This window comes from Zootoca vivipara, chromosome 13 (genome assembly GCF_963506605.1).
Source record: "Zootoca vivipara chromosome 13, rZooViv1.1, whole genome shotgun sequence".
Classification (NCBI taxonomy): domain Eukaryota; kingdom Metazoa; phylum Chordata; class Lepidosauria; order Squamata; family Lacertidae; genus Zootoca; species Zootoca vivipara.
In genome coordinates, this window is record NC_083288.1 from 31969691 (window position 1) to 31983150 (window position 13460).

The 13460-nt window shown below is 40.4% G+C and overlaps 1 protein-coding gene across 1 annotated transcript; it reads right to left on the reverse strand.

The window, feature by feature from the left end:
- Window positions 1-836: 836 nt before the first annotated feature.
- Window positions 837-3051, reverse strand: LOC118077514 (vomeronasal type-2 receptor 26-like). Its single transcript, XM_035101123.2, has 2 exons — window positions 2934-3051; window positions 837-1735 (listed from the first exon to the last, which is right to left on the reverse strand). Exons 1-2 carry the CDS (start codon window positions 2950-2952, stop codon window positions 837-839), a joined length of 918 nt encoding a protein of 305 aa, XP_034957014.2. The 5' UTR covers window positions 2953-3051.
- Window positions 3052-13460: the final 10409 nt, after the last annotated feature.

Sequence of the window (13460 nt, forward strand, 5' to 3'; positions counted from 1 at the left end):
TGTACTTAACCTGAAGCGTACTTAACCTGAAGTGAACTTTCCCAATGAATGTAATGGAAAGTGTATTAATCCGTTCCAGACAGTCCGCGGAGTACTTAAACTGAAGCGTACTTAACCCGAAGTATGAGTGTAATTGGTTCTGGAAGTCCGTACTTAACCTGAAGCGTACTTAACCTGAAGCGAACTTTCCCATTGAAAGTAATGGAAAGTGGATTAATCCATTCCAGACAGGTCCGCGGAGTACTTAAACTGAAAGTACACAAACCGAAGCATACTTAAACCGAGGTATGGCTGTATCACCCTTCAAACATAGATCTCAAGGTGGTTTACAACATAAAATTTCAGATCAAAACCACAAAGTACATAATAAAAACAAGAAAAAGAACAAAAACAATAATAACCTCCTCCAATTCCTTTAGCCGAACAATTGCAATTATTGTCTGTCACAGTTATTGATATTAATATTATTTTGTCATTGTTAAAAAGAATTTATTTATGCAGTAATAAGAGTGTGCAAGATACAGCAGACGAAATCTCTGCCCTATGGAGCTTACAGCATATAAATTGGCTGAGTATATGTATCTAGGAGCAAGGAACAGAATAGGCAACTGAAGTTCTGGGCCCATTGCAAACTTGTTTTCAAGGTCTATGTAACTCCACGGTGTGAATGACAGTGGCCCTACTAGATTTTCTGGCAAAGTTCATTTGCAGCTACAATGGTAGCTGATGTGGGACACCCACCAACCTTGCTAGTTATTAGAGTAATTACAAATACACCTAGCATAACATTTCCAAGAGAATACATATATGAACAGAAAGAAATGTATTTCTTCTTTTTATTTTCTTCTTATTAATTGATCCCGGTTGTTCAGCTCAGGCCTGAGCAGAATGATGTAGCATTTAGGGAAAAAGATGCAGCCCAGTAACCCAGCACTCGAGGACAAGATGGAAAAGACCTCTACAGCCACCATATATTTCCCTTTGGTGCTTAGATAGGTTGGAACAAACGATAACCAAACAGTGCAAAACACCAACATGCTGAAAGTGATGAACTTGGCTTCATTGAAACTGTCTGGCAACTTCCTGGCTAGGAAAGCCACAACAAAGCAGACAGTGGCCAGTGAGCCCATGTAGCCCAAGACACAGTAAAACATGGAAGCGGAACCATCCTTACATTCCACTATGATTTCCCTATCCAATGAGTACATGTCCATATCTGGGTAAGGAGGGGAGGTGCTTAACCAAAGAATACAAATGCCAGCTTGAATCAAGGAAGAGGAAAGGGCAATAGAATCTGCCATTCTTTTCCCCACCCATCTCCTCATTCCAGATCCTGGTTTGGTTGCCATGAAAGCCAGAACCACAGTGATGGTCTTTGCCAACACAGAAGAAAGGGCCACAGAGAATATGATGCCAAAGGCTGTTTGTCGGAAAAGGCAGGTGAGGTTTCCAGGCTGTCCGATGAAAAGCAAGGAGCAGAGGAAGCAAAGGAAGAGGGAGATGAGGAGGATGTAGGTGAGCGTTCGGTTGTTGGCTTTCACTATGGGAGTGTCCTTGTACTTCATAAAAATTCCAAGTACAAAACTTGTGATCAAACAGAAAGAAATAGCCAATATAGTTAAGATGATCCCTAAATCTTCTTCGTAAGAGAGGTAGTTTACAACCTTTGGAGTGCATTGACTTTGGTCCTTGTTGGGATACTGTTCTTTTGGACATTTGACACAGGCATCCATGTCTGAGGAGGGAAAAGGAAAAGCTGCTTAGATTTTGTTAGTTCAAACATGTAAAATGGGGGGTGCGGAGAGAGAGCTGTAACTCAATGGTAGAGTATCTACTTTGTATGCAAAGGGACCCTGGAAAAGACTGGAGAACCACTGCCAGTCAGCTTCCTGGCTTGATAGGCTCCAATCTGAAGTAATGTCATCCTATAACATGATTAATATGAGAACATTTCCTTTTGTTTCCTTTCCTTTTATTTGCAGTTATTTGACCAACTCTAAGAGAGACAACTGGCATCATTGCATATTAGCTTTTGTGCTTCCCAAAGTGTTTGTGGTTTGTGCTATGCTGTTGTCTTTACTGTCACAGGTGAATGATGGGCACGGCAGGTGCAGGAAGGGCCACAAGAATGGACAATGGGACTGGTATTGGGGTGAATTAGGCCACAACTTTGATTGATGACAGGAAAGAGTAGTTACAGGTAGGTAGCCGTGTTTGTCTGACGTAGTCGAAACAAAATAAAAAAAATTCTAAGCTCATACCAATGACAAACTCAGTTGGTCTCTAAGGAGCTGCTGGAAGGAAAGAGTAGGTTTGGCTAAGCATATGTCAAAGATGGCGGGGCCCATGGACTGGACCCACTATGGCCGTGTAATGTGGCAAAGCCCACCCACCCAGGGCCCCAGGTGAGCAGATTTTCTGTCTTAGTCCTCATCTGTAATGTGGTTATAATTATAACAACCTGTATTACACTGATATAGGGATGCTATTCACATTTACCATCATCATCATCATTATGATTTAGAGCAGATTTGTCCTATTGACTATCTGATGCTGTTACACACACTTTAATTTTTTAGGTGGATTCTGTTTTGAAATGCAATTGTGAAACCACTTCATATATATTCAAGGAATAATCATTTTCAAATAATTATGAACATTTCTTCATATCTGTACATTACCCTGTTTCCCCTATTTTAAGATGTAGCCATAATATAAGCCGTAGCAGGATTTTTAAGCATTCAAGGAATATAAGCCATACCCCAAAAATAAGACATAGTGATAGGTGCAGCAGCAATGCCGGCCATGGCAGGAGGAGGAGGAGGAAAAAAATAAGACATCCCCTGAAAATAAGCCATAGTGTTGTTGTTTTTTGAGGAAAAATAAATGTAAGACGGTGTCTTATTTTCAGAGAAACACGGTATGTCTCCTACCCTTCTCATTAGAGACCATCCCTTCTGGACACAGAGCACAATCATAGCAGCAAAATTTCTCTCCTTCTTTCTTTTTCCTGCTGTAGCCAGGATTGCAGTTTTCATTGCACACAGACAAGGGCAGCACCTGCAAAGAATAATAATTTGGCAATAACACATTAGCCTCTTCAGTATTTCACCTCCATGTGATTAGAATAGCTTGGCAGGAGAATCATTTTGTAGTGTTCACTTCTTACTACTCTCCAAATGCTGAGGGCTGAATGTCTGCATTGGGGAGTCTTTTCTACCTGTATTGGATCCCCCCCCCCATGTTAGCCTATGATGTGTCATTAATTTTGTCCTCTAATCCCTTTCTCAGCTCAATTGCAGTCCCTCAACATTTCCCTCACCAGTTCAGTATATATATATATATATTTAAAAACCTTTCTTATCCTGCAATAATATTATCAAACCCTGCCTGAGCCCTAACCATCAGCCTTTGTACTAACACCCTGTTGTTTTTGCATATTTGTTTGACAGATACTGACCTCACTATTTCAAAAGAAAGAATGATTTCCATATATCCCCCCCCCCTTAGGCAAATTTATTATGACATAATATATAATAATATAATATAATATAATATAAACTGGATTTTTACAAGGAAGGGAAGGAACTACGTCTAGAAAGTTGAACAGGTTGAAGTTGAACTTTTTAAATGTTTGAGCATCTGCAGTCTTACCTGATTAAAGCTATGATGCCACACAATTTGTTCATCATGAATAGATAACTCTGTACCCGGAGGAGCCTGAGTTTCCAGTCTTCCAATTTTTACTCTAACCACTGAGCCATTAGGGAACATTAGCCAGTTTGTAATATCAAAACCTGAAACTAGTTCTCCATCGTCATCAAAGTGCACAATATCTCCAGCACTGTTATTAAATGAGACACTCTTTAGAAATTGATGGACCTAGATAAAAATGGGATTATAAACAAAGCTACAAAAACACACACCATTGAAATCATTTCAAGGAGCTTCACAAAGGAAGTCCTATTCATTTTGGGGGTTAATACATGTGGCGACTTAATATTTCTATTTGAATTTACAAAAAAGAAAAGATAACGTTGAACAGTTTGGGTGGAGTTGTTTTATGTAGATTTAAAATCCTCTTTCATTTTGCAGGAAAAGCTGGGCTTCTTTTTATAAGTGTTGATTTGCAATTACCTGCCATGGTTGCACATTCTGAAAAGAAAGCCTGTCTCTTTCTTCCAATCTTCTGTGTTTGGAATGGGATTTATATATAGCATGAAAAGTATGTGCCACAGCATAGACAGCATTGTAGACATTGTAGCTGTGCCCAGTCATCTTCATTTCAAACAGAATTCCAGAAAGGTTCTGTAGATTCTCCTCTCCACTGCAGATTTTCTCCTCCTCTTCCCATTTAGACATGTTAATTGAACAGCTGAATGCCTGTTCCCAGAAGTCCTGAATAAAACCATCTCCTTTAAACCAGGAAGGTCTAATCATCTGAATGAACTTTTGGAATCCTTTGGGCTGATTTGAGTGAATTGTGAAGGAAATGGAACCATGAAAAGTTTGTATATCCCAAATCTTTTGAACAGACAGTGATGCAAAATCCCATTGGGATGTAATAATCCACACTTTACTAATAGGAGGCATTGGCAAGAAGGGTGCTAGAAACAGCAATATTCTCAAAACTCGAAAGGATGGATATTCTCCATATATGAGCAATACATTGACATTTCTTTTGATGACAGTTACATAGCTTTCCCATTGCTTTATAAGCATATCAATATACTCATCTACATAAGAGTATTTTGGGAGTCTTACAATGAAGGCATAACAGATACCATTCTGAGAAAGCATTGGCACTATTTTCTGTAAAAAATTGTCCCCTTTGTCATCATCCACAGCCAGGAGCCCTATCCATGTCCATCTGAAATGCTGAAGTAACTTCACAACTCCTTTGTGTTGGTGAGCTTCATTTGGTACCATCTGGTACAGAAAAGGGAATAGTCTTTTGTCATCCTGTGTTGTCAAAAATGATCCATAAGTGAGCTGAAATAAAAAAATAATAATTCCCAAATCATACAATCATAATGTGCAGGGTTCTTTAATGCCACCCTGTGTGATGCAAGAACTATAGCCACTGTCTGAAGGCTTCCCTCTGCTAATCGATTCCATCGATTAACTAATTTTACTTTTAATAAATTTACCCCAATATGCTATTTCTGTCCTTTGTGGTACTATGAATACAGTGGTACCTCGGTTTAAGTACACAATTGGTTCAGGAAGTCTGTATTTAACCTGAAGCGTACTTAACCTGAAGCGAACTTTCCCATTAAAAGTAATGGAAAGTGGATTAATCCGTTCCAGACGGGTCCGCAAGTACTTAAACTGAAGCGTACTTAACCTGAAGCAAACTTTCCCATTGAAAGTAATGGAAAGTGGATTAATCCGTTCCAGACAGGTCTGCAGAGTACTTAAACTGAAAGTACTCAAACCGAAGCGTACTTAAACTGAAAGTACTCAAACCGAAGCGTACTTAAACTGAGGTATGACTGTATTTGAAGAATGCTATAATGTTCTCCCTTAGTTTAATTTTCTACAGACTTCATATAGAATTTTTTTTTCTTGAAGTACTTATTTCTGAGAGCAATGTCAACCTTTCCTGTACTGTTTCCAGTTTGTTTACATCCCTTTTATAGTTCAGAACTAAGATATGGAAACAGTAAGCCACACACCCTTGGAGAAAAGACTTGTGAGATATGTAGTGGGGTAAAATCACAGCTGAAACTGCACTTGTTTTCTCCACCTTGGATTTATCAGGGCAGATCCTTGAAGTCCCACAGAGACCCCTTGAGACAGGCACAAATTCAAGGTACAGTACTTTTTGTGAATTAGAAACTATGTTTCTGTTTACTGTAGTTTAGTGGCTGGAGCCTTTTTGCAGCTATGTGACACTGCCGTCTCAAATTTAGCTCGAGATCAATTTTAACCTGGAGATCCCTTTCACATTTACTGCTGCCAAAGCAGGTACAATAAAAGGTAAAGGTAAAGGACCCCTGGACGGTTCAGTCCAGACAAAGGTGACTATGGGGTGCAGTGCTCATCTTGCTTTCAGGCCAAGAGAGTCACCATTTGTCCACAAACAGTTTTCCGGGTCATGACTAAACTGCTATTGGCTCACGGAGGTCCGTGATGAGTGCCAGAGCGCACAGAAACACTGTTTACCTTCCAGGTTCCGGTTTCCGCCTGCAGGAATGGCGGACCTGTTTTCCATCCCTCTGACCTTCGTAAGGAATTTGGCGGTTGCTAGGGGAGTAAATGGCAACCCCCTACCCTCTCCGGGGGTTACGAAGAGGGGCCGCTGGCCCGCGATGCCCCCAGACCCACTCCGACTGTTTATGGAGTGGGGGGAGCTTGGGCTGAAGCACTTACGAGGGCCAGGACTCCCGGACGCTAATCTGCATGGCGGGGATTTCCATGATTAAAGAAGATAATTAGGCTTAAATCTATGGACATACTTCAGAAGGAGGGGCAGAAGCGCTGTTTACTGCCGAGAAATCTATGCTGCTGAGGGTGAGGAGTTAAAGGCTGTATTTCATCTGGAAGAAGAATTGATGGGGGCGGAGCGATAAGGGAAGTGAGTCTTTTTTATTTTATTTTCATATGAGTTACTTCGTACCTTCCCAGACGTGATGTCCTGGCTTGTTTGGAGTGAAAGAGAAGCAAAAGACTGTGTGAGTTGAACTTTATAAACTGTTGTTATTGAGCATATTTTTTGAAGATGAGGAGTTGCTGACGAGAAAAGCCCCCCTCTAGTTGGATGGGAGGAGTGCCTGGACGCGTTCGGAGGATTTATGAGTTGTGACGCACTTTGAATTGGAGCAGCGACCTGAAGCTAAGTTCAGCTATAGGGCAAGGAGATCCATTAATTTACCAAGAGTCTATGCATGGTGTGAGGTCTGGTTCTTCTGCCTGGAAAAGCTGTAAATTTTATAAAGATCGTTAATCTATGAGAGAAAACGAAAGTGATTTGAGTTTTTTTAAGATGGCGCTGCTTCGTGTTGAGAGTCGACGCAATAGGGACGCTCCAGAACAAGAAGATTTATGGGGAGGCTGGACTGATTAACTCACACAGGAGAAAGAACATTTGTGAAACTTTGTTTGACATTTATCTCAGCAGCTGGGAAATAATCGGTTGAAAGAGGAAAACATCTATGTGACTGTAAGGGAAAGATCTGGATTATTATGAACTCGGAGAGACGATTTGAACTTTAGAAAAAATACGGCAGTGGGCGGTTGCGAGGAATCCCCAATTTCTTGAAGCATGGGAACCCAAAAAATTTTCTAGATGATTTGGCATAACATTCGGTTTGATTGATATATATGTGTATAATTTGAAATAATGAATGTGATATAATTGGTTTTAATTGGAAAAATTAATAAAAATATATTTTTTTTAAAAAAGAAACACTGTTTACCTTCCCGCCACAGCGGTACCTATTTATCTACTTGCACTGGCATGCTTTTGAACTGCTAGGTTGGCAGGAGCTGGGAAAGAGCAATGGGAGCTGACCCTTAAATACAATATTTTGCCTTCATTGAATTTAACTATGGTTGATGATATTAATTTTTGCCTGATTTGGTAGGACTCTTCTGAAGTTATTCAGTTAACTGTTATCCAAAAAGCATTGAATTCACCTGATTGTACTACCTTCTAGTATGCATTTAATTAGCTTGCTAAGCAAAATATCACAATGTTTGGACGAAATCAAGATGATGTGTCACAAATATGAAACCTTTAAGCCCCATGCACACAACTGACCTGTGGAGTCTTGTGAATGGCTGAAATTATGGCCACATTGGTAGAAATTTCAGAGATGCATCCTCCAATAAGAGCTATCAGATTGCTCTGGTTGTGACAATTGAAGTTGGGGACAAACCTATGTTGTGATGAAAGCAGGCTCAGAGTGGCCTTATAGGTCATCTTTGTAGAGTAGTAGCTATTGAGGATGTGAAATCCAAGGGAAATGTTTGATAAAATGTTGGGATTCTCATTGATCTCTTTGACAGCAAATACTAAGGCCAAGATGTGCTGGTAGTTCTTGGGCACCGAGCTGTAATAAGAGTTAGAGGAAAAAGAAAAACAACCATGAAACAACTATGACAACAACAAATGTATTGTACTCATCTACATGCTTTCAAGTATCAGCTTAAAACCGTAAGGTTTTCTAGTTTGAAGAAATTTAACTTAATGAAGTGAACAAAGTAAGACACTGTATCTGAAATAGCAAGAACTAATTTTTTGCAATATTTTGGAATAGTAAAAGTGCTTTGGAAACTGCTCCCTGTGGCTATAGGAGTAATTTCCTTGGCATAGAAACAAAATCATCAAGATGAACCAAAAAGTTGCACTTTAATAATGCACTTTTAGATTTAAAACTATGAATAACAAATGGGATCATGTTTGCACATCCATTAGGAAGTCACTTTTGATTGCATGTTTCCCCTCCAGAGCATTTTAAGTTGTAGAAACAAAGTCAGGTTTGTCCTTTTGTAAAATGGTAATACTGTAGGCTGGAAACAATAGGAGGAATTAAACATGGTGGTGTTTCTAAGAATATAATATGAAATTGAATATTGAAAGAGTCAGAAGATTGGAAGTGCAGGGGAGAGGGTATATATAGTGGGCAAAGGATGAGAGAAAACAAAATTTGGAAAGAATAGGAGTAACAGAATATAACAAGAACACAATCTACTATATTGTTATTCTGCAGAAATCCTACAGAAATGTACAGGATCTATTTATTTCTGTGGAGTGTCTGGTGGAAAGGCTATTAGTGATTACTTAACAGGAACATAATGCAGGGACATAATGCAGAAAGCAATAATAAACAGTAGTCCAAATGCTGTGGGGATACCACTTTTTCTCACAAAGTAAAAATAGTTACTTAATCACAAAGTTGCATAATGGTGAATGTCACCTGAACTTACTACAGAAAAATAAATAAATGTTTCCTTACATAGGTTCATCAATCAATACATGTATAGGCTGCTCCTCGAAAGACAGGTTATTATAGTGGAAGTAGACTTGAGAAACAATCTCACCGATGACAAGGTCTCCTGGCTGGTAAAATTTATGAGGTATAGGGAGGGGCCCCTTCATGGATCAATGCCTTGTCGTGGCGAAGGGGCTTGAATAACTCAGAGAAGCTATGAGCTATGCCATGCAGGGCCACCCAAGATGGACAGGTCATAGTGGAGAGTTTTGACTAAACGTGATCCACCTGGAGAAGGAACTGGCAAGCCACTCCAGTATCCCTGCCAAGAAAACTCCATGGACAAAGACAACAGGCATATAAAAGTTATGACGCTGGAAGATGAGCCCCTCAGGTCGGAAGGCGTCCAACATGCTACTGAGGAAGAGCGGAGGACAAGTACAAGTAGATTCAGAGCTGATGAAGCGGCTGGGCCAAAGCCGAAAGGACGCTCAGTTGCGGATATGCCTGAAAGCGAAAGGAAAGTCCGATGCTGTAAAGAAAAATATTGCATAGGAACCTGGAATGTAAGAACCATGAGTGGAGGTAAGCTGGATGTGGTCAAAAATGAGATGACAAGAATAAATATCGACATCCTGGGCATCAGTGAACTAAAATGGAAGGGAATGGGCGAATTCAGTTCGGATGACTATCATATCTACTACTGTGGGCAAGAATCCTGTAGCAGAAATGGAGTGGCCCTCATAGTCAACAAAAGAGTGGCAAAAGCTGTAATGGGATGCAATCTCAAAAATGACAGAATGATCTCGATACGAATCCAAGGCAGACCTTTTAACATCACAGTAATCCAAGTTTATGCACCAACTACCGGTGCTGAAGAAAATGAAATTGACCAATTCTATGAAGACCTACAACACCTTCTAGAAATGACACCAAAGAAGGATGTTCTTCTCATTACAGGGGACTGGAATGCTAAAGTAGGGAATCAAGAGATAAAAGGAACAACTGGCAAGTTTGGCCTTGGAGTTCAAAATGAAGCAGGGCAAAGGCTAATAGAGTTCTGTCAAGAGAACAAGCTGGTCATCACAAACACTCTATTCCAACAACACAAGAGACGACTCTACACATGGATATCACCAAATGGACAGCATCGAAATCAGATTGATTATATTCTCTGCAGCCAAAGATGGAGAAGCTCTATACAGTCAGCAAAAACAAGACCTGGAGCTGACTGTAACTCAGATCATCAGCTTCTTATAGCAAAATTCCAGCTTAAACTGAAGAAAGTAGGAAAAACCACTGGGCCAGTAAGATACAATCTGAATCAAATCCCTTATGAATACACAGTGGAAGTGAGGAACAGGTTTAAGGATTTAGATTTGGTGGACAGAGTGCCTGAAGAACTATGGATGGAGGCTCGTAACATTATACAGGAGGCAGCAATGAAAACCATCCCAAGGAAAAGGAAATGCAAGAAAGCAAAATGGCTGTCCAACGAGGCCTTACAAATAGCGGAGGAGAGGAGGCAAGCAAAATGCAAGGGAGATAGGGAAAGATACAGGAAACTGAATGCAGATTTCCAAAAAACAGCAAGGAGAGACAAGAGGGTCTTCTTAAATGAGCAATGCAAAGAAATAGAGGAAAACAATAGAATGGGGAAAACCAGAGATCTGTTCAAGAAAATTGGAGATATGAAAGGAACATTTCGTACAAAGATTACCATAATCAAGGACAAAAGTGGTAAGGACCTAACAGAAGCAGAAGACATCAAGAAGAGGTGGCAAGAATACACAGAGGAATTATACCAGAAAGATATGGAGGTCTCGTACACCTCAGGTAGTGTGGTTGCTGACCTTGAGCCAGACATCTTGGAGAGTGAAGTCAAATGGGCCTTAGAAAGCATTGCTAATAACAAGGCCAGTGGAAGTGATGATATTCCAGCTGAACTGTTTAAAATTTTAAAAGATGATGCTGTTAAGGTGCTACACCCAATATGCCAGCAAGTTTGGAAAACTCAGCAATGGCCAGAGGATTGGAGAAGATCAGTCTACATCCTGATTCCAAAGAAGGGCAGTGCCAAAGAATGCTCCAACTACCGCACAATTGCGCTCATTTCACACGCTAGCAAGGTTATGCTTAAAATTCTACAAGGCAGGCTTAGGCAGTATGTGGACCGAGAACTCCCAGAAGTGCAAGCTGGATTTCGAAGGGGCAGAGGAACCAGAGACCAAATAGCAAACATGCGCTGGATTATGGAGAAAGCTAGAGAGTTCCAGAAAAACGTCTACCTCTGCTTCATTGACTATGCAAAAGCCTTTGACTGTGTCGACCACAGCAAACTATGGCAAGTTCTTAAAAAAATGGGAGTGCCTGATCACCTCATCTGTCTCCTGAGAAATCTCTATGTGGGACAAGAAGCTACAGTTAGAACTGGATATGGAACAACTGATTGGTTCAAAATTGGGAAAGGAGTACGACAAGGTTGTATATTGTCTCCCTGCTTATTTAACTTATATGCAGAATTCATCATGCGAAAGGCTGGACTAGATGAATCCCAAGCCGGAATTAAGATTGCTGGAAGAAATATCAACAACCTCAGATATGCAGATGACACAACCTTGATGGCAGAAAGCGAGGAGGAATTAAAGAACCTTTTAATGAGGGTGAAAGAGGAGAGCGCAAAATATGGTCTGAAGCTCAACATCAAAAAAACCAAGATCATGGCCACTGGTCCCATCACCTCCTGGCAAATAGAAGGGGAAGAAATGGAGGCAGTGAGAGATTTTACTTTCTTGGGCTCCTTGATCACTGCAGATGGTGACAGCAGTCACGAAATTAAAAGACGCCTGCTTCTTGGGAGAAAAGCAATGACAAACCTAGACAGCAGAGACATCACCTTGCCGACAAAGGTCCGTATAGTTAAAGCTATGGTTTTCCCAGTAGTGATGTATGGAAGTGAGAGTTGGACCATAAAGAAGGCTGATCGCCGAAGAATTGATGCTTTTGAATTATGGTGCTGGAGGAGACTCTTGAGAGTCCCATGGACTGCAAGAAGATCAAACCTATCCATTCTTAAGGAAATCAGCCCTGAGTGCTCCCTGGAAGGACAGATCGTGAAGCTGAGGCTCCAATACTTTGGCCACCTCATGAGAAGAGAAGAATCCTTGGAAAAGACCCTGATGTTGGGAAAGATTGAGGGCACTAGGAGAAGGGGACGACAGAGGACAAGATGGTTGGACAGTGTTCTCGAAGCTACGAACATGAGTTTGACCAAACTGCGGGAGGCAGTGCGAGACAGGAGTGCCTGGCGTGCTATGGTCCATGGGGTCACGAAGAGTCGGACACGACTAAACGACTAAACAACAACAACAATAGGGAGGGGATCGTCAAGGGTACTGCAGTTAATAGAATGTGTATTGCCTACAGTATGACACAGCAGTATGAGCAGTAACACCACCACCTGTATAATCCCATTGACAAAGGATGCCCTCCAAATATAGATTCTCATGCTTCCACCTACAGCATTATATGTGGCTTTTATCTGTTTTGCTACATAGTCACTTGAATGGTGGATGATTTTGCTGCTGTTAGGGAATCTGTGCATTAGTATCTTGGTCATTGGCTTAGTTCATAATGGCTCCTTTTTGTCAGTTTCCCTGATCAGAGCGTTCACTGATTTATACTCTAATCATGAGTGAGAAGTATAAGTTTTTAGTACTCTTTTTCTCTTTTCAAAATCTTTATTTTTATCTATTCAGCTACAGGCATCAATAGCTTTGTGGTACTGTAAATCAGAATTGTTGTAAAAAGATGATGATGGAGATATCTGATGAAGAGTGAACAAAACTTTTGTCTAATAAGAGCATCAGGAGAAGGAATGAAGAATAGAGATACCCACAGTATAAATATTTTTGTTAAAAAATAATGGTGGAGTCAGCTGGTGGAAACACGCTGAAACAACAATACGATAGAGCTCTGTCAATGCCTAGATCCAGTTCTGAACAACACAAGGCTCTAATATCTCTTTTTAGATGTTCATTGTTGATCTTGCTAATGGGCTCTGGATATCTTTTGCATAAGACAATGCAAACCAATAATTTTGATAATGATAGAGAAGAAAATTGTTTCCCCAGGGTTCTGCTGGCTTCTGAAGTTACATCATGCATGAACAAAATGCTACAACTCCCTCCCTCAATAGTCTACATTCCACCCCACCCCTTGTTTGCATGATGGTAGTTGGTGGGTCCTGTGTCCAGAACTTGACTTTAGTTCACCCACAGTTCCTTCACATTTCACATAACTTGAAGGATGGTTACATCTCTTTTAAGAGACTGTGCCTAATTACTGAATGTCCCTTTTATTGTTATTGCTATTATTTTTTTGTTATTATTAAAATATTTATGCAGTATTATTTATGTGCATTACAAAATATTAGTATGGGGAACCTAAGTCTCAGACCAAATGTAGCTTTCAGTTCCAAATGCTCTCCCTACACTTAAATGAATTTATCCAACCCCCATG